The 23,888-nt window shown below is 40.0% G+C and overlaps 1 protein-coding gene across 3 annotated transcripts in view; it reads left to right on the forward strand.

Moving 5' to 3' along the window:
• The window catches only part of TDRD3 (tudor domain containing 3), a 61,871-nt gene extending 38,332 nt beyond the window's left edge, over window positions 1–23,539 (forward strand). For all 3 annotated transcript variants that reach the window (XM_081198351.1, XM_081198349.1, XM_081198350.1), the window contains 4 exons: window positions 344–1,176; window positions 1,979–2,104; window positions 18,997–19,122; window positions 23,329–23,539. In XM_081198351.1, the coding sequence (XP_081054477.1) occupies window positions 344–1,176; window positions 1,979–2,104; window positions 18,997–19,116 (1,079 nt within the window). In that variant the 3' untranslated portion in view covers window positions 19,117–19,122; window positions 23,329–23,539. The remainder of the gene's footprint in view (window positions 1–343; window positions 1,177–1,978; window positions 2,105–18,996; window positions 19,123–23,328) is intronic.
• The last annotated feature ends 349 nt before the right edge of the window (window positions 23,540–23,888 follow it).

Here is a 23,888-nt window from a genome sequence, read left to right on the forward strand (position 1 = left end):
TTGACATGCTTCTTGATTGCACCTTATAGAATAGTTCTATGAGAATGTTCTATGAAGTTTTATTATGTTGTGATTTTATTATTTTTAACTCCCTTTTTAATTTCATGTGAATTCTTGACTTTTATGTGTAATTTTGGCATCCTAGAATCTTTGCTGAGAGGCAGGATATAACTAAAATAAATATAGGTTGAGAGTGACAATGTGACCTTAGACTCCATGTATTATTTATACACCAGATGATCAATTACATATCGGTTGTCAAATATCTAAACTGTCTTTAGGAATTAAAATTGTTTGATGCTGACTAGCTGTGTCACTAATAACTGTTGTTTTTCTTTTGTAGAACCAAAGTTACAGATGTCACTGCAGCACCAGGGGCAGCACAGAGCAATGAATGCTGAGCAGAATGGCCTGAAAGTATACAGTCAGCCAAGGCATGCTCCTCGAAACGACACCAGGCAGCCAAGGAACGAGAAGCCACCTCGCTTTCAGCGAGACAGTCAAAATTTGAGGCACGCCATGGAGGGGAGCGTATCAGTGAGAACCAGAGCTTCCGAAAGACAAAATTCTTTGGGCCCTGAACAATGGACTGAAGAGAGAAATCGGTGTGATAGACTTTATGCTCGAAAAGATACTGCCTATCCCACAGCTGTTCACCCTGGTGACTTCCATTTTAAGCGGGACATCCCAGTGCAAAGCCGACAAGGGAAAGTGGCATCACCCATGGAAATGAAAGAGAATTCTGCTGCTCAAGATGCATCTGACAACAATAATCAGAAACAGGGAAGTAGGGAAACCCAGATTCACCACCCTGACAATTTCTATGATAGGAAAACACTAATGCTGACCAATGAAACTTTAGCTGGCTTAAAAAATGAGCAGCACTTTGGTATGAACATAGATTATCAAAACCCTGTTAGAACTGATCGTTTTAGTTCTGTACCAAATGGCGATGTGGAGCATTTTCAGAAAGGAAGGAGAGTTGGACCTATTAAACTGCCTGCGCCCAACATGGCCCCAGCATTTGATGTAAAAATGTACTATGATACTGGGCCCAAAAAGAGATCTGGACCCATCAAACCAGAAAAAATGGTGGAACCATCTACTTCAAGAGAATATGGGAAAAGCTGGCAACCAGGGGATGAATGTTTCGCCCTTTACTGGGAAGATAACAAGGTATGCCCTGCTCAAATCAAGTCAAATTCTATTGCTTCTGTTTTAATAAATAAGAAAAGTGAATAGTTTGCTGCCTGGGTTTGTAAAGTTTTTCTATCCTGGCTTCCTGTCCTTGGTGGCACTCCATTGGGTTGTGTGGAACTAAGAATTTTTTTGTCATATCTGTAGTAATGGGTGTTCAGAGGATATTTCCTTAAAAGCAGTAGGCTTGAAGTAATCCTGGGTAATAGGTGTGAAACAGAAAGTGGGACTCCTTAAGAGTGAGTTTTCTCTGAATAAGTGATCATAAAGAGACAGATGTGCAGCCTTGTTTTTCCCTCTGTACAAACTGTATAAAATGTAAGGCACTTAAGCAATTTAAGGATATTTTAATTTTTAAACAATAGATTATATTTGCATATTTAGTAAAACCTTTAAACTTGAACTGCAGATGCCTTTTTAAGAATCAAGGATATGGAACTGATTTACAACTGATAAAATCAACCATTCATTTTTAGGGTTATTTGTCATCTTTTAATTTTTAATTATTATTCTCTAGTATGTAATGCAGTTTGCCAATTCACACCTCACTGATTAAATTCTCCCCTATCATTTAATCAGCTAAAGTATTTGTTGATTAAATTGCAGATTTAAATCTTTCACTAGGAATGTTTTAAAAGAAAATGGAAAAAGTTACTATCAGCTGTTTCTTATACATTTTTCCTAATCCTATTACAGATTGGTTTTTATTACATGGTTTGTGAACATATTGTTGCTTTTGCAACTAAAATATGTGAACTTCTGTTTTAAATGTCTTTTCCAGTTTTATCGAGCAGAAATTGAAGCTCTTCATTCCTCTGGGACAACTGCAGTTGTTAAGTTCTGTGATTATGGAAACTATGAAGAGGTGTTACTAAGCAACATCAGACCCATTCAAGCTGACACCTGGGTACGTGATAATAAATTGTATACAAAGAGATAAAGTGCATAGTTCATACGAACAATGAAGCCATAAACAGATGACTGGTAATCGTGCAGAGAGTTTGAAGTAAAAGCCTGAAGAAGAGAATTCTAGAACTGGTTTAAGACCTTCTTTATTACATATCCATCCATAACAATGCCTTAAAGAATCTGCATGCGGTCTTACACTCATGTAATAAAATGTAAATTGTTCGGGCAATATTCTCGAGTCACTAGCAAAATAATATTTATATGAAAAATTAACAGGATGCTTTTTAAATTTGCTCTGTCAAATTAAGGGTTCTGACGGACAGCTTCCATAGGGTTCTGCTTTAGTTTAGGAGATGATGAATTCATAAGTCTTAAATTCCAAAGGGTTTTTTAATCTATCTGTATGTCAGGTAAAATTAGAGCTGCTTCCACCATTGTTTTCATTGTGCTCATTATTTTGACAAATGCTACTTAAGTATATTAGATAGGTACAATAACCATAAAGACCTAAAGTGCTTCATAAAATATGACATTCTAAAAGGTCTTATACAACATGTTCATGGAAAGCTCTATTTAGGTAAAGCTAGAGTTTAAAAAACCTTTTTGTTTAGTGCACGTTTATTCAAGAACAATTGGGTTGTATCCAGTGAAGCCCAAACTGCCTCCCACTCAATTAATTCTCAATTTCCCATTCACACTGCTCCCCACTCCCGATCCTATAGAAGCATCCTTGCATGAGTACAGCATTGGTTACCACCCACTGCTTTGAACTCCATTTTACTAGGACTGTCTGTATAATTGGCTATGATGACACTTTATAACTATCCTGTTAATGGTACACAGAAGAGTGAACGCTTGAATTGGCTTTTACATTTTCAGTCCTTTCTGTGCTCTCTTTCTGAGTTTTTTTGACAACCCAGTAGAAAAATTAAAAATCCATTATGGTTTTTTATAAATTTTATGACTTTAACATAGCAGTTCAAGTAGTAATTACCAGAACTCGTGCTACATTTTTTCATGCTGCTGATAATTCCTCACATTTTATTCTCTTTCATATAGCTGCAAACATATTATGTAAAGTGGAGGACCTTGTTTTTCTTTCCATACAAGCTTCTGCATTCTCTTAGTACTAGTTTCTTCTAGCAAAGAGGTTTGTTCTGTAATTCAGGATGGGGACAGTCAAGTGATGTCTAGAGTCTCCTGCTCTTTTCTGTCCCATCAGATTAGCTCTCAGGTTCTCTGGCATCCAGCCCAGTCTGAAATGCATCATGTACTGTCACAGTCCCTGTTGTGGGTCCCCATGCAGTTCTTCTTGCACGACTCCCAGATTTCCAGACGACATTGAAATAGGTTTAGAAGCCATCAGTGCTGTCACACATCTCTGCAGGATCTCGAGATAGGACCCAGGAGCATTATGCATCTCATGGTTTCTAGCATCTTGGTCCTGTGCAACATTCAGAGCCTCAGTTGGAGGCAGCAAAGAACGCTGCAGGCCATATTGTGGCAGCCACTGCAAAGCCCAACTTTTGTCATACCTGTTTCCTGGCCTAGAGACCCAGTACACTCATCATTCAGAATCTGTTTAGTTTTCAGATGTTCTGTGGATATGCAGCAAAGAATTTGGGTCATTTCAGGATGAAATAAGAGAACCCACCCAAAGCTCTCATTTGTATGGATGCATTGCTAAAGATGAGTTATGCTAGTTCAGTGTTCGTCTGATTATGGGCTTGGTCAGCCTGTTGCCTGATCTGAGGGACATCACTGTGCTTTTGGTGCTTGTGGTGGCTGCAGACTTACCAGTTCCAGCCAGCGTGCTTCATTATGATACTATGGTCATGCACAGTCTATAGCATCAGGAGGAAAACTGGTAGGCAGGCCTGAAACAGCAGCAGCTGCTGCAATACAAGGACAGAGAAAAGAGAGAGGAAGAGGCTCAGTGCGTTGGAGGCAGTCTGTTGAAGGACAGGTGTGTGTGCCACACCCACCCACACCCCGTGGTGGCCTTTTTTAATTGTCTTTCCTCAAATTTTACAGAATGAAGATACTCATAATACACACACTTAAATTGACATCAAAGCAACATAAATAATGCACCCTTAGGTTTTGGTCGATTTGGAGAGTGCATGTGAATGATTCTCTGGTTGCAGAAGGCATCCAGCCTAATCTCCAAACAGTGGCCAGTAGGAGAGCTGTCCCTTGTTTTGTCTGGATCCTGCAGCTGGAGGTGTACTTAGAAATGGCATTTTTTAATTTTTGCTTCCTTACCATGGAATTGAGTAATTTCCATTTTGTTGAAAATAAACAAAAATGGATAGTCTTTTAAAGGTTCGATCCTGATATGCTTCCAACTCTTAAGCTCTTCACAATATTGTTTGAGTCCTGGCAGAAGAAAAATAGCATACATTGACTAATACTAAAGTATCTGATAAGGAATACAGGGAAGGAATGTTACTGTAATAAATGCATTTCAGTTATATTAAAAGTAAAAGAAAGGGCTATATGAATTCTGTATATTTCCTAAAGCAATAAATGTGAGATTTTGAATGAGTTCTTTTCAAGCAGACATACAGGTCTTTCAATAGAAAATGTAGATGAAGAAGCTTGCACTTTCCATCGCTCAAGTATTGTTTGAACGTTGAACTTGGCTATAGATATGTACCCTTATATATGCAATCCACTGTTGTGCTAAATGTAGCAGTGATCACAAAATAAAGGTATATGTTTGCAAAAAAAAGAGCCCAAAATTAAATGCCATCACAACAATAAACTTTTTCTTTTGCAACATTTAAAATAAATTTGAAAAGCATGCATTGTTCAGAGACTTCAGGCTAAATTAAGTCTGTTCTGTAGAAATGTAAAATAAACACAAGATAACTTAAACCTAAAGTGTTATGTTTTTCTCAGATTTCAGGAATACATTGGTTACAAATGATTATGCACTTGTCAGCATCTAATTTCATTATCAGTACTAGTTTTTCTTCTTACTCTCATACGTCCGTGTGCTTCTCAGTAATCTCTAGCATTTGGCTTTATTTCTGGAAGTAGAACTTAAGCATCTGGTTATAATATAGCTGTTTATGGTTGCTGTCTAAGAGTACTCTTAACCCTACAGTAGCCCAACAGAAATAATGAGGTACTTTCAAGTGACAGTGCTTCATTAATGGAGCACATCTTTTCAAGCAAGTACCTCTTGCATCAGTCAGCAATTTTGAAACTTTTCATCTTCAGAGAACACTTCACTTCAACATGCCTGCCAAGGCGCTCTTGTGCATTGCAGAGGAGTCTCAAGCATATTTTAGGTTGCACACAAACTTCACAGGAGGCACTGGCTAGGCCTGATGAGCTGCCTGTGCCTTAGAACAAATACACCAAACATTTGGAAGTTAGTTATTTTTCTGTCAGCCTTTTAGTCATTACAGAAATCTGAACATTAAGTAATACTACTGCATATCTGAAGTCTCTTTCCAAATTCACACACTTTAGTTTTAGCTTATGTTGGCAACCACCAGTAAAATAAGACAGTGAATTGGCATGAATGCTCTAGGTAAGGGAACATATCCTTGTCCACATGAGCAAAGCTGTACTCTGTGTATATGAGGATAAGTGCTTCTGTGTCCATCCCACAGAGGTGACCAATCTGAGAGTGACTTCTCTTATCAGGGTATCTGGACCATCTGTGCTACACTAGAGAGGGGTAAGGAGAATTTTGCTACCCACAAGGTGAAGATTATGTGTGGTAAGATGATCATCTGTAAGGCTCCTATTTGTAATAGGAAGAAAGTAAAACATTAGAAAACAGTTCATATGCAGTTGCTGTGTGCTGGTTACCAGGAACACAGTGCCCAACCTTTGTGTTGTGTTTTGAATCGTACACACACATGCACACGCGAAAATCACTCTCCATGAACTCAAATTGGGTTAGCAACCTTATTATTGAATAAGTAGTGAGCTGTTATAGGGGCCTGTACTGCTGTTTACATGCTGTTCTTGAAGGTTCTTAACAAGTGCTACACGTCAGTTTAGAGGTGGGTGGGGAAAAGGCTTTTAGCACAAACTAATAAAACTCTTTGATTTAAATGTACTTCCTGTATTAGCAGTGAAATGTGAATCTTGCCTTCATTTACAAGTAGTTTCCATAGTAGCACTGAAAAGTGACTTTGAAACAGTTCTAAAAACCTGTTTTCTGTTGATTTGACTGCAATGAAACTAGTGCCATGGGTGCAAACCATACAAAGTGACAGAAGGGTATATATGATTTTTGAAGAATAAAAACCTACTTCTACTTACTAGGCACGGTTGACATAAAAATGTGTGTTCGTTTGGGATGCTGATCTGCTGGCTGGTCAACACACCACCTATATTTGATTAAAGTCAAATATTCCATGAAGTCAAAAATATTGGGTAAACAGTAGCCAGTCTCTTTTCTTGATCCTGATGTCATCCAGTAGCCTTGGTGGGAGAGGGAGGCCCACTTCCCCCCAATGCTGCTGGAGACAGGATTCATTTTTCTCACACATGCATGCATGCATGCACACACTGTATATATTAGGAGCAGACTTCTTTACCTCACAACTCCAGAAAACTGCCTGTTTCTTTCCAGTTAAGCCATTTGGTCTGGCTTCTTCTATCCATGTGCTGTAACTCACACAATTTGTGGAAAAGCCTTAAGATAATTAAAATAGGATTGTCTGTCTTTTCAGAAGTCTTAATAGCGATAATCACAAATGATAAGCAGCAGTTATTGGTGAAATCATCTGGTTTGATGAAGTCAGATGCACTACTGTGCCATTCAGGGATGACTTTATGGATTATGTGACATCAGTGCATTAGTTTTATATGGGCCAGTACTTGTGTTATGTCTTGTAAAGTGCTGCTTGTACATCTTAGCATTTATAACTTTGAAGTGAATAGCTGAATGGAAGCAGTAATCACTCACACCGCATTCTGAAAGAGATTAGTATGGCTGCAATCCATCTGTTGGTCTGCCACAGAGGTGGGGAACTAGATCTGGCCAGTGGGCTGAATCCATATAGACTCCATGGACCAAGTTTATCACAATGACATACAGTGACTTATTTTTGCTTGTGCAGATAATCATCGGATTCTCGTGGATGGCAGAGCTCTACAGCCAGTGCTTTGTAACCCCTGATGACCAGCTGATTGGCAGTGCAGCCAGGTCTTTATCTGCCCCACACCTGATGTCATATGTGATGCCAGGTGCAGAGTTTATGGGCATGGTTTGGTCATGGCTTGGACCCATTTAAGCCTCAGGCTGGAGATGCTCCACCCATGGACTCCACCCCACATAGACTTATTATGCACTTCTTTCATAGTGGAAGGAGTTTTTGGGACTCAGATACACCATTTTTTATGTGTATGCCTGAAAACTATAGTGTGGAGCCAAAACAACAACATCAACAACATTTGTGAGTGAAGCTATATAGCCACACTTTTCAGAAATATGTGATTGGCTATGGCTTTTTGTTTAATTTCCACTTGATGGAAATTCCTATGTGTGCTCTTAGGTGATGTGTTAAATGGCCTTCTGAATGTAACTGGAGCAGAGATGCATTGAAACCACATCAGTGGTGGTAAAACAACAAAGTACTGTGTTATATTCAGCTAAGACATCCCATTAATGCAAGGATGTTAGCCTGCACAATGGGACTTCGCTTCTTGTATCTCTCCCATCTGCTGTAGAATGTTGGCAGAACCCTCAGAACAAACTGTGGAGGGAAGGGAAGACATTTCGGGACAGGAGGGGAAGTCCCATTCTGCAGGCAGAAGTTATTGCATTAGTGGGACAACATTATAAGATACAACCATGTTTTTTTTTATTGCTGCATCTGAAATAGAGGCTTAGGGGAAGGCTGGAAGAGGACATGACAGGACGATTATCAAAAATTAAGTGCAAACTATGGAACCAACAATCTGGATTTTTGCACTGAATAGTCTTTGAATTCTGCCAAACCGGTATTTTGTAAGCAGGCAGACTTTGGTAAATTATAGGAATAAGCAGGATTTCGGATACTTAGAAAAGTAAAATTTCCATCAACTTCAGTGTCACAGAGGAACGAAATGTTTCCTCTCCCATTTGGGTGGGTAGGTGGAGAGAATGAAAGATAAATTTTTGGAAGAAAGTAGAATATTTACTATGCTTTTTATCATTTCCTGGTGAGTTTCTACTTCTACGATTTGAGAGAGCTTCCAGGACCTACAGTTGGCAGTGAGGAACCTCAGCTGAATGCCCAAATTAGACCCACCAGGCCATGTTCACATAGTCACAGTCGCCTGCTACTCATCTGCTTACAATACATCAGGAATGGAACAGCTAAAGTCATGGTGGCAACGGAGCAATCCAAAGCCTTAGGGTGGTTCTCAGTTGTTTTGTTGCAGCCCTGGCTGCAGTTTACATTTGGCATTGAATGCCACCCTGCTTCTTTAGAGTGCAACCACAGCTGCCTTATAAAAGTTGATTGATAGTTGGACAGCCCCGCCCACCTGTCAAATGCGGAGGGCTGCATTTTGATCTGGCCCATCCGATGGAAGTGGTTTCCCTAGCCTATGGAATTGCAAGGGCCTTTGTGGTTGGCATCTGTCTGTCTCAAGAGGCAATGAAGTGCGTCTGGGTCAGCAGCACTGGGCAGTGTGTCTGGAGGTCCTGGGCTGCCCAGACAGGACCCCGCCCCCTTCAGCCTCGCTGATGGGGCCTAAAGGAAAGCAGAGCAATAGGTTTGGCACCAGCTTGGCAGACTGCAAGTCTAGAAATTAAGCTGCACTTGACGAAGCTAAGCCACATCTATTTTAAAAATCACAATAGATGGGGCGAGAACTGGGTCTGAAGGTGAGCTTAAGGTGTTCTGCAAACAGCTCCACAGACCTAATCCCATGCTGCCCAGAGACTCAGCACAGGAATGTTACCATTGGGGGATGGGGCAGCACTGTAAGGTTTGGTTGGTGCTCATTTGCCATCTCTAAACTTAGAGTGATAAAGAGAGAAACAGTTTTCTTTAGCTTTGCACATGAAGTGATACTGTTAGGAAAATGCCTGAATATTAAAAATTAGTAATTAAAAGGATTTCCAGTATTGGAGAAGGAGCAAGAAGCAGCTGCACTGAAGGTAGTCAGGCATATTTCAGTTTTGCCAGTTGAGAATATAGTAAAAATAGAGTTGAAATAAAAGGCCTTAATTCCATCTTGGCTTAGGAACAGGCTTCCCTTCATGCCATCAACATTACCCAGAAACAGAAGAAATGAAACCTGTTAACTGGAGGCAACCGTGATCTAGCAGCATACACCATAAGCACTTTTTTCTACAGAGGGTTGAAATTACTTTGGAAAAGTCTCTTCCCCGGCCTCCACTGATCACATTATTAAGGACCATTAGTACATCTAGATGCTTGAGGTAGCTTGATGATACTGAAGTACTCAGTAGTGTATCATCATTATACAATTCCACAGGAACTAGACAAAGTTAGCCACAAGAAACTCGGGTCATTTTAAAAACTAAAAGTACAGCCCTCAGGTTTCTCTCTCAGAGTATTGATGAAAGATCAATAGCTTCTGATTCCGGACTTCCATTTTTATCTTCATGAACCTAACAAAAGTGAATATTTCCTGAGGCTGAAAAAAGCTTTTTGTTATGCATGTTAGCTTGTTTTTTTTCTTTAAAAAATGGCACACGTATTTTGAAACAGCTGTTTGTTTCGTGTGTCAATAGGAATATGAAGGTTGACAAGATTTTTATTTTACACCTCTAGAGTAAATGGGATAGATTGCCTTATAAATTGTCTTAAATGGTGACTAGAAAACATTTTGAGGGCATAATCAGCAATTAATAGCAGTATTTTTAAAAACTTTGCTTGCTTTAAAAATTAGAAAATATTTCATGACATATTTTTTCAATGTTTACCCAGATTTACCAACCGCACACTCTTAATGCACAAGACACGCATGCAGGTACATGTGCATGAACACACATTCTATTTATTTTTCTGGGCCTTCTCTACTAGGCAGCAGTTAGGGGATGAGAGATGTAGCAGTGCAGCATATAAATAAAGGAATTTGAACAAAATATCTCATTATTTTCAGTATTTGTGCTTCACTTCATCCCACAACACTCCCCAGTACGAAGGCATATTATCCAATGTTATATAGGATAGCTGTTTGGACCTAACACATTGATTCAACATTGATTCAAAAAGGGTTCATTTTTTCAGGTGGAAGGTATTCCATTCTGAAAGCTATTTAATTTTGGAGTCTGTTATGAGCATAGACTCCCAATCTTGTCAAATAACACTTGGTATAGGCATATGCTGTGAACAGCCTGAAGTCAGAATTAGTCTAGTAAGCAAAACAAGATGGTTTATTTGATTGAATTCCTTCAAGTATAAATTACAAGTCCTTTCTAGCTTTAATTCAGTTCTTTTTGCTTTTCAGAGAGATCTAAAAAATTCAGTAACTTTATGCTTTTGAAAGCATACTTGTTTTAATCTTTAAGACATTGGGAGAAGAGTTTATTGAGTTTTGAGATGGAGCCTTTTCTAAATTGTTGACTACATCATAACTGAACCACATTTGGATGTCAGGCTGAACTGTGTTTTAGCATGTGGAGAATAGTCCTAGACTCATCCAGTGTTTGCACACTTCTCCTATCATCCCATAAGTTCAAAAGGAGGAATTCCGAAGCTTCTCCTTTTTCTTTAGGATAGCACAGTTTCTTGTGTCACTTGGAGCTAAAAGATAAGCCAGTTTCAATTACAGTTCCTTGTATGGAAGGCATGGGAGGCTGCACTTAACAAAAACCAAAAGCAGGAGCTTTCAAACAAATCTCAGCCTTGTAGGAAGGAGACGGGAAGGCAAGAGGAGCATGTCAACTTAGGAGGAGGCTAAGCCCTTTCACAGTGCATCAAACTCTGGTTTAGCATGACATTCAAATACAGCCAGTATCTTGGCAACTTGATATTATTCAGGTCAAAAGACCTGTTGTGGAGAAAAATATTGTTCCCTGCTTGGAACATAGGAATAGCCAGTGAAAACCATGTTGCCAGTGCAAGTGTGTGAGAGGATTATGAGGCAGCATTCATATTTGTGCTGAAATGTGATAATTTATTGATATTATGGGTATGTGGACAGCAGTACATTACTTTTGCAAAAACAAAACTTAAACCCCTAAATGTTTTGTCAAAGTGAACAAATTGTTTTGGAAAAGGACAGCACTTATGAACTGTGCCAGATGAACAATAGTTGGATTTCTAACCAATCACTTGCAAACAATTGTTATCCTTTATTCACAATGAGAGCCTTGATATTTCATATTCTCATTCTGACTGCTAGAATGATTGAAATATGAAAGCATCATGTGTCAAAGCCATTAGAATAATTGAAATGTTAATGGACATGACCTCCAATCCCTGCCAGAAGAAAGCATTAGGCTCCAAACCTATCTTTGAAAAACAGGTTTTCAAATAAGTCTACATTAGTTTGCTCTAGTGAGCATATGGATAGTGAGCAAAGACCAGAACCACACCAGAAAGAAAAACAACTGACAAGTGGTGAAAAATTGGAAATATTCAATGCAAACATGATGCAAAATAAACACTAAATTAAATAGATATGAATGCAATATAATAGATGAAACAATTTCAGTGGGACTACTACAAACACTAAATAGGGGGAAATATAGCTGGTTGCATTAACTGCTTAAGATTAAGATGACATGTAGGAGATAGATGTAAAGACTTTGTGGAACAATGAGTAAATAAATTATTGAAAATTGAGAAAATGTTAATCAAAACAACCTTATTTACCAGACTTTCTTGGGTGAGGTCTACTGTTTTCCGTTAGAAGATTTCTGAGCAAATGTAGTCCACAAGGATCAGGAAGAATAAAAAAGGAAACAAAAACAGGGAAAAACTGAAGAAAACTATCCTCTTTGAGACCTGACCTGGAAGGAGTACAAGTCTCCTCTTAGCGAACAAACCAGTGTGCCCAATAAAAGCATAGATTGATTCTTCATTTCTCCAAAACACCAAACCACTGTTTCTGCTTTCATAGAAGGTGGGTTTGGAGAGGGAAATGTCGCTGGAGTAAAATCCCATGTGAAGTTGTAAGATAAAGGTCGAGAGAGAGAAGAAGGCCCTTTCCCTAAAATAAAAAAAATCATTTTAAATCTGGTTCTCATTGGTTACATCCTCAAATAATTTTATTCATTAAAAATTAATCCTCCATCAATTTGTGACTTACACCAAGATTCTGAGTCTTCTTTGTTCCTCCTCTTTTAATTACCAAAAGAAAGGCTTCAATTTTTAAACAGGAAAAGGATGTTGTTTTAAAAAAGGAAAAACAATCTGCTAATGTAAGATACATACTTTGACATCAAACAATGTCATGGAAACTTGGAAAACCCAAACTTGCAGCACTAAAATGACGAAGAGCAAGAAGAGCAGATATTTTTCATCTAAAATGCCTCATTGCAGCAGGAAACAGGGCATCTCGTCCTTCATTTACTTTCTCTTCTACAGTTTATTTTTCTCTGTCCATTTGTGTTATTTTATTTTGGTCCATTCTGCACTGATTGACACCTTCGCTGCCCTCCATCAGAGCCTATGATGCAATGGGTGGCCTTTTGGTCATGTTTGCTTTTGGTAGCATTCCACCCTCCACTGATGGGCATGAATGTCTTGTTGAGGGACAAAAAGTGGACATGTACCCAGTCATTGCCAGCATTTCCACCAGGCACACCAAAACCACTCATGCCGTCTACCAAGTGATATTGTGAGAGCAAGCCTCCGTGGTGCTTGACACCGATGCCAATATTTCCAACCATCACAAACTTAGGGTTTTCTCTACTTTGGTTCCATTCATTTTGTTGTTGACAGCAGACTGTTTTTTCAGACTGAGAGGTCACAAGTTTCCTTTGACATGGCTACAACACCACACCTTAGGGACTTGACCCATTCTCAAATTTGAGCATGGCAGGTGCTGTTGCCCTCTGCTTGCATACTTTGCTAAACTAAGTGTGGCATAACCAGGATGCCTGATCCCACACTGAAGGCCTGCCTTTCAGTGGTAAGGGACTCATTAGTTCTAAAGCTAATGACATTCTGTACCGAAGCTCCATACCTAGGCCCACAGTGTTCCATATGCCCTTGTCATGGAGGTTTCTCCAGATGTCCTGTATCTCAGTCAACAGAGGCACAATTATCCTGTTAGTCATCTTCACATTGATCCAAGAGGTCGTTCCCATCTGTGAAGTTCAGTTATCTAACCATCCCAGGGCAGCAGATATCCCAAGCATCTGTTTTGACTTGTGACATGTCATAGTTGGGAGCCACAGTGTTCTACATAAACAAGCAAACTGGCACTGGTTCAAGGATTCTCCTGCCCTTACACTGGAGTTGTGGAACTGGTGTGTACCTAATGTTATCATTCCTGTGGTGATTTATATTGCTGTGAAAGAAACTGACCCAGCAGACCACCTGAACTATACTTCATTACTCTGGCAGGTAGACCCTTGTGCTTTCCACTACCTATTCCTCTATCAGGAGATGCTGCAGGTAGAGGTTTTTGTCACCTTCACCAACAGGTAGTGCAATGATAGTTCTGCAGCCAGAAGGGCATGTACAGGAGATGTCTGGTGGTGCTTTCCTCTTGAATAACTAGTGATGGGTCAACAAATTATCACTGGCCTTAAGAACCACTTTCTACTAGTCAGCTGTAACATATAGCTACATCATGATAGTGCAACAATATTTATGCGATTACCAGCCAGAGCCATATTACCTGACAGAGTTACATAACTCAGTTTGTGATTTAGGGGTAGGTAACCTTTTTTCTGTCTTGGTGCAAGGGACCACACTCAAGTGGTAGTCTTGGCCAAGACAAAGGTAGGTGTGGCTGTTCCCAATCACCAGGGCAGCAATGAGACAGAATGAGATCTCCACGGCCTCCCAGTTTCCCCCTCCCCACAATAGAAAAGGCTGCTGGTCCTTTGAGAACCACAGCTTCATGGTGTTCCAGGAACCTTGAGGTTGTAGTTCCCAGTAGTTCCCAGCATATCCTGCTTCCCTCACCTTTTGTGAGAGAAATGGCAAGGGATGCAGAATCACCACTGGGAACAATCACTTGAAGGTGCTCTGGATACCTTCCCTTGTCCTTTCCCTTTCCCAAGTAGTTTCAAGCAGTATCCTAGGAGAGCAGTGGTCCAAAACATCCTGTTTGGACCTGTTGAGGAGGCTGGTTCTGGCCCATTGGCTGCTGGCTCCCTGGGGATTATTTCTGACTAAACAGCAAGAATCTTAATGTGATTGTGTTGCCAGTTACATAGATTGATGAGTATATGAATCATTCATGTGATTTATTTGGCAGCTGGTATTAATTCCACAGTTTTTGACACCCCCCCCACCCTTTCAACTATTTAGGATTTTTATTCCATTAAACTAAAAAGAATTACGACACAACTGCAGTTGTTTCTATACTTGGGGCTAAGCTCCTTTGAGCTCTGTGCTACTTACTTCTGAACATGTAGGTTAACTAGCAAAACATAGGTAAAGGTAAAGGGACCCCTGATCATTAGGTCCAGTCGTGAACGACTCTGGGGTTGCAGCGTTCATCTCGCTTTATTGGCCGAGGGAACCGACGTACAGCTTCCAGGTCATGTGGCCAGCATGACTAAGCCGCTTCTGGTGAACCAGAGCAGCGCATGCAAACACCGTTTACCTTCCTGCCAGAGCAGTACCTATTTATCTACTTGCACTTTGACGTGCTTTCAAACTGCTAGGTTGGCAGGAGCAGGGACCGAACAACAGGAGCTCACCCCGTCATGGGGATTCGAACTGCCGACCTTCTGATCGGCAAGTCCTAGGTTCTGTGGTTTAACCCACAGCGCCACCCGCGTCCCTCTTAGCAAAACATATTGAGCTTTAAAAAGCCTAGTGAAATGCAACCTTTAGTTTTAAATTAGAAATGGAAACAATCTGACAAAGAATTGTAAGCATTTACCCTGTTAGCCTGAACTTTCCCAGTTAGAAGAAATCCTTCTCAGTTCTCTGAGAGGCTGCAAAGCTTGCAGGCCAAAAAAGGATCAAGCTCCAGCTATTCACTCCCCAAGTTTGTTTTTAATCAGAGTTATCTGCATTCTCCATTCAATTCGTGCTGGTAAAACAACTGAACAAGTGATCTCCTACAGAAAGACTGTCTGTGCTTCCTCAAAGTCTACACCTTTTGAATTTGAGCTAATCTGCCACGAACAAGCCAGTTGTGGGAGGCCATGGCCAGAATGACCCAGGCAATTATGGACCTCTTCTTAGAACAGCCTATTCCAGTATGAGCTTCCTCTTTTCATCTTCAATGAGAGCCCCAAGAATGTAGTTGTGAACTGGCATAGTACTTTGCTGGTCAGTGTGGTAAGAAACTTCTCACTCGCTAGATGGACATGGTATGTGCCACAAAATGGTCTAGCTGCCACTGTGCCAGAAACCTATTTGCTTCACTGGACAATGTAGCTTTGGGAAAAGGTTTGGGGCACATCAACAGCTCTTCAGAGTCTTAGGCAAGATACAAGAGACATGCCCCAGTCATTCCGATGTGAGGAAACCAAGTTTTTCGGCTCAAGCTAGTGTGTGATCTGATTTACAAAGGCAGGCTGAAATCTATGTCCTAAGCTCATTCTTAACCATTGTCTTAGCAAAGCATTCACATGGCTTAATAGCAACTGTGGAGAATACACTTTTGCTGCTGATGGTCTTTGGTGGATGCCGAGAGGGCATTTGACAAGTTCACTTGGGGCTACTTTATTTGAAGCACATCTGGTCATAAACAGCTTCAATAACAGTACTATGTTTGGTCAGAAAGGAGGTATGACTGCAGACCAGCTCCACTGCCAACCCCCACTTGATTTAGCATGGTCCCAAAGTCTCCTGTTAACCTTATCTGAGAGTGTAGCACGTGCAATTCCCTTTCAAATATCTGAAGCGAGGTGTAGGGCAACACCTATGCCAGGGCTGGGGACCCTCTGGGTTGTGGGCCTAATTAGGTCTGCTAACCAGTTCCATGAAACCACACATACCTGCCCAACACCTCCCATCATATGTGATGTCAGATGTGGGACAGGTAGGGACATTGCTGTTAGCTCACAGTCGTGAGCCATATCGTGTGCACCTGAGGGTTTATTGGCAATGCAGGCTTGCTCTCAGCCTTGTAGTGAGAGCAAAGGCACCAGCACCAGCTTCCTTAGAGAGTTCCCCATAGGGAATTCATAACACAGCTATGCCTTGCCAAACCAGGACTTGAGCCTCAAGCCTGCTTGGCTTTTCCCTTGTATCCCAGTTTGCGCTGCTGCAGAGGAATGCCAGGGTGCTCTCCCACAGGCCAAATGCAGTTCCACACCCCTGGCCCAAACAGAACCAAAAGGTTTGATCCACCTGGAAAAAGTGTAGACTAAGACATACACATGTGCTTTAAGCACAGCAAGAAAAGGCTAGAGCTGCATTTTAACCTGCATTTAGAATAATGGGAAGTCTTATTCTAGCAACTATGAGCTAGCTTTTTAGGTCACTTACTCATTTCCTCCTCTTTTCTTTGCTTTTAATCTTTCTGACAGGAGGTTGTACTATAATTTAAAATAAGAGGTGGGGAAGCAGATGGGAGGCCAAAAATTCAAGTTTAAATTTAAATTCATGCTCAGTGGTGATAGCTATTGCAGTTGTTATATGTAACATCCGTTGAAAGAGCTGCTGACACTTTAAAAGGGTATCAGAAGTTTAAAGGTGAGAAATCTTCTACTTAATATGTTTTGGTTTTTTCCTTTACACAAGGAGAACTGAACTGGCTTTGAAATAAAAATAGGGCCAGGTGTTCCTATTCCCCCCCCCCATGCTGTTCAATCCTTGTTCCATTTATCCCTGCTAGTTCTTTCTATAAATGATGTGAACAAGAGGTGTCTCTAATGTCATAGCAAAACATCTGAGTTTGTACAAAAAAGCACTGATAGAAATGCCTACTGCTCCTCTTTCCCCTTACAATCTTAACCTCCACCTAGTGCAGCTGGAGTGAGAAATTTGCACAGATTGTGAAAAAGAAACGCAAACGGTATTCTGGACCAGACTTCAATTGACTTGTGATACTTCAATCTAATATACAGTCTATGTTACAGGTGGGGAAACAAGATCCAACCAGGAGACCACATCCTGAGCTCCACCAACTCCCATCCCCATTTTGTGTCAATCTCCTGAGGTCACTATGACCTTTAGCTGATTGGCACTTACAGCAAGTCCTGCTTTGTGCAGCCAGGAACTCCGTGCAGCTGATCCCAGCAGGGCTTGTCGAGGAGGCTGTGCTGTCAGCACCATATCTTTCTCCCTGCTGGAACTGGCTGCAGCAGGGAGTTGACAACTAGAAGTCTGTAGAGCAGCTAATCCCTGCAGAATTTATCTTCTTTGGGAACCCATATGCTTGCATGGTCTTGCTAAGGCAAGGCTTAGTGTGTCTTGCAAGCCAGTGTTTTACACTTGCAGTGAGCAGTAAGCACCCAAGTGTTCAATGGAATTTCCTCCAGAAACTACATAGGATTGCAGTCATTCTGAGCCTCATAAATAGTACATACAAATGCTATGAACTCTTGTGTGTTCTTATCTCTATCTATCTATCTAATCTAATCTATCTATCAATCATCTATCATCTATCTATCTATCTATCTATCTATCTATCTATCTATCTATCTATCATCTATCCAAAAAATCTAAAAAAAATGTTTAGGGGTACTCTCATTTTCCTACTCATATTGAAATGAGGCCAGACTTAGATTCACAAAATGTTTAGGGTTATGCGACCTCTGTGACCCCCCCCCCAAAAGCACTGTATCTATCTATCATCTACATTCTACAGTATCTCTGTATCTATCATCTATCTATGAAGGCATCAACAGAACAGCTTGCATTTTGGGATTATTTTGGGGGCATGACTATGGGGATTGTCATGGTGAGCTTCCAATTCAGTAAGGAGCAACAATTTATGGCTAAAAAACTATAATTAGTATTAGTTTTTTAAGTGCTTGCTGTTGAATGGCCTTCTGTCACATATGATTTCGTTGAGATTCCTGCTTTGCAGGGGGTTGGACTAGATGACCCTCAAGTCCCTTTCAACTTTACAATTCTAAGATTCTATGATTTTGTTTATGTGTGTTCCACCTTTCCTCCAAAGATCTGAAAGCGACATACAGTATATGGTTGCCCCCTGTCCGCACTCCATTTATTTTCACAACTCTGTGAGGTAGGCTAGAGTAAGAATGTGTGACTGATCTGAGCTCACAGAAGGAGTTTCAGTGCTAGGTCTCCCCAGTTCCAATGTGTCATTAACTTGTGCACCATGCTAGCTAATCACTCTGAGCCAACCTCAAAGTAGTGTGGGACATACATATAACTATAGTTTTCAGAGCTTGTCTATTTATTCATTACAGACATTATCTCACAGATAAGGTTCCTACAGAAAGAGTAGTAACATTTTTCTGTTTCACATTTTCATTTCATCTTTGATGCTTCTGTGTTGGATCTTGCACATTAAGTACTTGTCACTCCAATGCCATGTTTTTAATCATTAAAAGTCCCACTAGTCACTTTTCTGGCCCTTTTTTGCATATTAGTTTGTGTAGACTTTTGGGGGAAAAGATGTTCTATCTGTACTATTCCTTGCTACACATACAGCCTCTCCCTGCTCTTTCCAGTATCCAGATTTCACTTCTCAGGCGTCTGTCCTTAAGAAAACATGAGTGTGATCTGGCCCAGCCATTCTTGTAAGGGCCATTTTAGCTAAAGATCTTTTTGCCTAGAAAGGGAACTTCTCTCTGTATAATTCTGTCAGTGTACACTTTTAAATAATGTTGTTTACCTGCAGGAAGAGGAAGAATTGGCTTATGAACAAACTTTAGAATTCCGAAGAGGTGGTGATGGACAGCCCCGGCGGTCAACACGGCCTACTCAACAGTTTTATCAACCTCCAAGAGCTAGGAACTGATAATGGGTAAATACTGATGATGGTCATGCAGTGCGAGGGGGCGGTGGGGGTAGTGCACAAAACCTTTTAATGTTTGGTTTTGCAAACATTTTTTTAAAAATATATTTATTGAAAGTTTTTAAGATATAACAAAAAAAGAAAAATAAACATACAAAATAAAAAACAGTTAAAAACACACATTAATTTTCAATAACATAACTTCCATACACTTATTTCCTCGGACCTCCTCATACCCCCCTTCTTTGTATTCCAGTTCGATTTGTTAGTTCAGCAAATCCTTACCATTAAACTTTTACCCATTTGTAATACCTTTTTTTTTCATATCTCACAAAGCATTACAGCTGGAAACCGCTTAGTTTCTATCCAACATCCTTCTAACATTCATTAATTTTACAATGTCTCTGTAAGTAGTCTTTGAATTTCTTCCAGTCTTCTTTCACCGACTCTTCTGCCCGTCATTTCTGCCAGTTCCATGTAGTTGGTTTTGCAAACATTTATCACTTCCTAGAATAAGAGAATAACTCATGGACGTTCTGTTGGAATTTATCTGATGCTGCGGGGCTGTCTAGAAATTTGCACTGATGGGGCTACTGTTTTGAGTCAGCTAAAAATTACTAGTCATGGAGATAATCTCTGAAAAGAAATGGGTATCTGAGGCAAATGTGGTGGACCTGGCTAAAGCATTTTGTTTTTTTGTTTGTTTGTTTCTATACCCGAAGGTCTCAGGGTGGTTCACATAAAATATCAAATACATAAAATCAAAACAAAACCAACAACCCAATAAAAACCCTCAAAAGAGCCAGCATTTTAAAAAAGGGTATAGGAAGTAGATCAAGTCAGGCAAAGGTTGAAAAGGAAGGTTTTTGCCTGGTGCCTAAAGGGGTACAGTGAAGGCACAGGCAAAGCATGGTCATGCCTGGATTCCTCTCTGTTCGGTAGATGCTAAAAACCAAACCACAAAGCAGCTCAATATAAATGGTGAGATACTTGATTTGAGAAATACTTGCCAAAAGCATTACCCACCACTGGGTCTGTGGATAAAAAAATGTGACTAAAGCCAGTATGTGGCAACCATGGAATTGATTGATTTAGGACTTTATATTAATTAACAGTATAAATCTATGCTAGTGTCGATTGGTTGCAGTTTATTTATTTATTATTTATTTAAAATATTTATATATCTCGGTATCATGAAAATATATCACAGCAGAAATTATAGGGAAACTAAAAGGAGGGAAACCCCAGGAGTATGGGAACAGAATATTATAAGGTATTTTTAAAAAATACTGTTTCCTAAATTAAAAGTATTATATAATTCAATAATAGAGAGTGAAAGGACCACACTATTGTGGGAACAATCAATAATTATCTTAATTCCAAAACCAGGAAAAGATTTGAAAGACCCAGAATCGTTTAGGCCAATTTCCCTAGTAAATCAAGATGCTAAAATATTGACAACAATAATGACAAAAAGGATGAATACTTTCATGTATAAATAAAAACCAATGTGGCTTTATAGCAGGAAGACAGGTGTCTAGTTTAATAGGACTGTGTAGAATGACCAGTGTTAAAAATGATTATAGAAAGTTTAGGATTTGGAGAACTATTTAAAGGATTAGATTTAGACTTGAGGAACAAGGCATATGTCATGGTGAACAATAGTATAACAGAACAAATAACACTAGCCTGAGGTACAAGGCAAAGATGCCCCCTTTTCCCAATCTTATTTGTAATGGTCATTGAAACTCTGGCCAATGTAATTAGAGAAGATGGAAATATGAAAGGAATAAGCAGTAAAGGAAAGGAGAAGATAAGCTTATTTGCAGATGACACCTTGCTAACAACTGAAAATCCATTGGAAAATATGCAGGTAATAGAAGCACATTTGGGGGAAAAATTGGAGAAATAACAGGGTTGTGAATTAATTGGTCCAAATCAGAGATGATGATATTTAATTATGGTGAAGATGAAAAACATTTTTTTGAAGAAAAATAAAATAGATATAAAATTAAGAAATGTAATAAAGTATTTGGGAATAAATATAACAAGAAACTTAGAAAATTTAGAACAAGAGAATTTTAAGAAATTAAAGACTGAAATTAAGGAAAAGCTGAAGGAATATTAGAAAATTAATCTTTCATGGTTTGGAAGAATAGTGATAATTAAAATTTTGTCTAGAATAATATTTTTTATTTATATGTTACCAATATGTTATGTTACCAATTAAGATATTGGAGACAGAGATAAAGGGTTAGCAACGTATGATTAATAAATCTGCAATGGGGATAAGAAACCCAGAATTAATAAAAGAAGATGGGGTATAAACCCCAGAAAGTAGGTGGACTGGGTCTTCCCAACATAGTTATATTATATAGCAAATGAGTTAAGATATATCATAGACGAGATAATAGAACAAGGAGAGTTAGAATGGTTAGAGAGTGGTACACAGGAAATGAGGAAGAAGTTAGTGAATAGATTTTTCATCAAACCAAATAGGCAGTGGTGGGATAATACTGAAAATCCCTTATTGAGAAACATTGTTGAGATATGGGAAAAATATAAAGGAAAGTTGATACCAGTAAATTTCCCACTAACTCCAGTGGTGATGATAGAAGATTTCCCAGTAAATTTTAAAAAGGCAGGCTGTTCCACAGGATTGGGCCAATGGCTGAAGGCTTGATTTCTTGTTGTTGTCAAACGAGTCTCACCAACTCAGGGAACGACCAAAGACGCAAAATGTTCTCAGTGATAGAGCTGGAATATCAGTTGATCCCTGAGGTGTGCAGGAACCTTGAGCCTGTCTTGGTGGCAGATGGGCAGCCAGTGGAGCTGTTTGGACAATGGCGTCACATGCTCTCAGCCAGAAGCTCCCACCAATGGAGAAACACGCAGCCACAGCCCTCGCCCAAAGAGCACAGAATGCCAAGTGGCTTTTGAGGCTGGGGGAGGAAACGAGGGGCGAGAGGGAGCAGAAGTGTGGAATATCCACAAACAGGACATGGCTGGCTTAGAACTTGGACTTAACAGGAGCAATCCATCTTGTGGGTCTCCTTTGTATCTATTTATCTTCCAAGGTTATAAACTTCCCTTCTCTTTTTCTATATTTCATATTTAGTGTACAGAAATTACACTATTTGATGTGATTTCTTTCCTGACATGTTTCTTCTTCAGAGCTATAGCCTGTTGGGCTGCTTAGAGACAGCAGTTGCCACCTTCACATGCCCGGCTTTACTGGGATGCCAAGTATGGCAGCAGGGCAACATGGGCTTCTGTCAATATCGGAAGCACCTGGGATGGTCCTGAGCTGGAAAAACACAAACTACAAAATTGTGGACCCACTTCTCTGTTTTGGAGTTCATTGCTAACATGAATGTGGGTGGTGATTTTTGCATTCTTTATTTATTAATTAAATTAGTATACTGCCCTATACCCCCAGTCTCAGGGCAGTTCACAGGATAAAATCACGATATAAAAACACAGAATACATAATCAAAAGAAAAAAGAACAACCCTCCTCCCCCACAAAAGCACATTTTAAAAGGGCATTGAATGTTAGTCAACCAAAGGCCTGGTTAAAAAGGAATGTTTTTGCCTGGCGCCTAAAGGTGTATAATGAAGGCGCCAGGCGAACTTCCCTGGGGAGAGCATTCCACAGATGGGGAGCCACTGCAGAGAAGGCCCTGTTCTCATGTTGCCATCCTCTGGACCTCTCAAGGAGGAGGCACACGAAGAAGGGCCTCAGAAGATGATCTCAGGGTCCAGGGAGGTTCATATGGAAAGAGGCGGTCCTTGAGGTATTGTGGTCCTTAAGGCTTTATAGGTCAAAACCAGCACTTTGAATTGGGCCTGGTAACTAATTGGTAATCAGTGCAGTTGGACCAGGATCAGTGTAATATGCTCAGACTGTCTTGCCCCGGTGAGCAACCTGGCCGCTGAACTTAATGAGGAACACTCATTAAGTTAATACCTAACCTACTATTGGGTTCTTTCTTTTCTCCTAAAAAGTGCTTTAAAATCCATCAACAGTGCGTCTTACCTCATAATGTCAAAACAGCTTTACCTCAAAAAATAAAAGTTATTTGAGACAAAATTGCACTTTTTTGAAGCCTGTTTTTATACAACATCTGCTAATTTTGTTGATTAACAATGGGAGATGGAGTGCAAATGACAATGAGATCTCCATGTTACCTTTTTCCTCTCCTCCGCATTTCAGGTATTTGTTGTGGCAAAAGTTCTCAGTGTCTCCTTGGTGCTCAAGACGTCTCACTTTGCACTTGATAAAGAAGGCTGGTACAAGCAGGGAATACGTATAGGATGTACTCAACAGAGACATTTTTTTAAGTTCCACGAAGCTAAACTTTTTACATATGAAATAAAACCATTGTTGATATTGCCATCAATAAAAGCCACCATGATCTATCCTGTCCTTGCTTTGTGTCTTTTTTTTTTTTTACTTGGCTGAGTGCAATCCTAATTCCTCGTATTTTAGCATCTGAAGAGGACATTATTTTCTGTGGTGGTACATTTATTAGGCAGTCCTATGGCAAGATGAGCAGTTTAGGATGCCTGAGCTCAGGCAGCCCCAGCTGGTGTTAAATTCCCAACCCTGTTCAGCTGAAGCTACACCAGAGTCATTTACTCTCCCGAGCTCAGCCAGGGCTCAGCTGGCTGGGTTGAAGGTGGCTGAGCCCCGGATGGTGTAAAATGACCAGAGAGGAAAGACTTAGGCTGGTTCTTGCACCTCTTCAGCTTGGTCACATGACCTGGCTGTCA

Source organism: Podarcis bocagei (genome assembly GCF_964188305.1).
Source record: "Podarcis bocagei genome assembly, chromosome: 6".
In the NCBI taxonomy this organism is placed as follows: domain Eukaryota; kingdom Metazoa; phylum Chordata; class Lepidosauria; order Squamata; family Lacertidae; genus Podarcis; species Podarcis bocagei.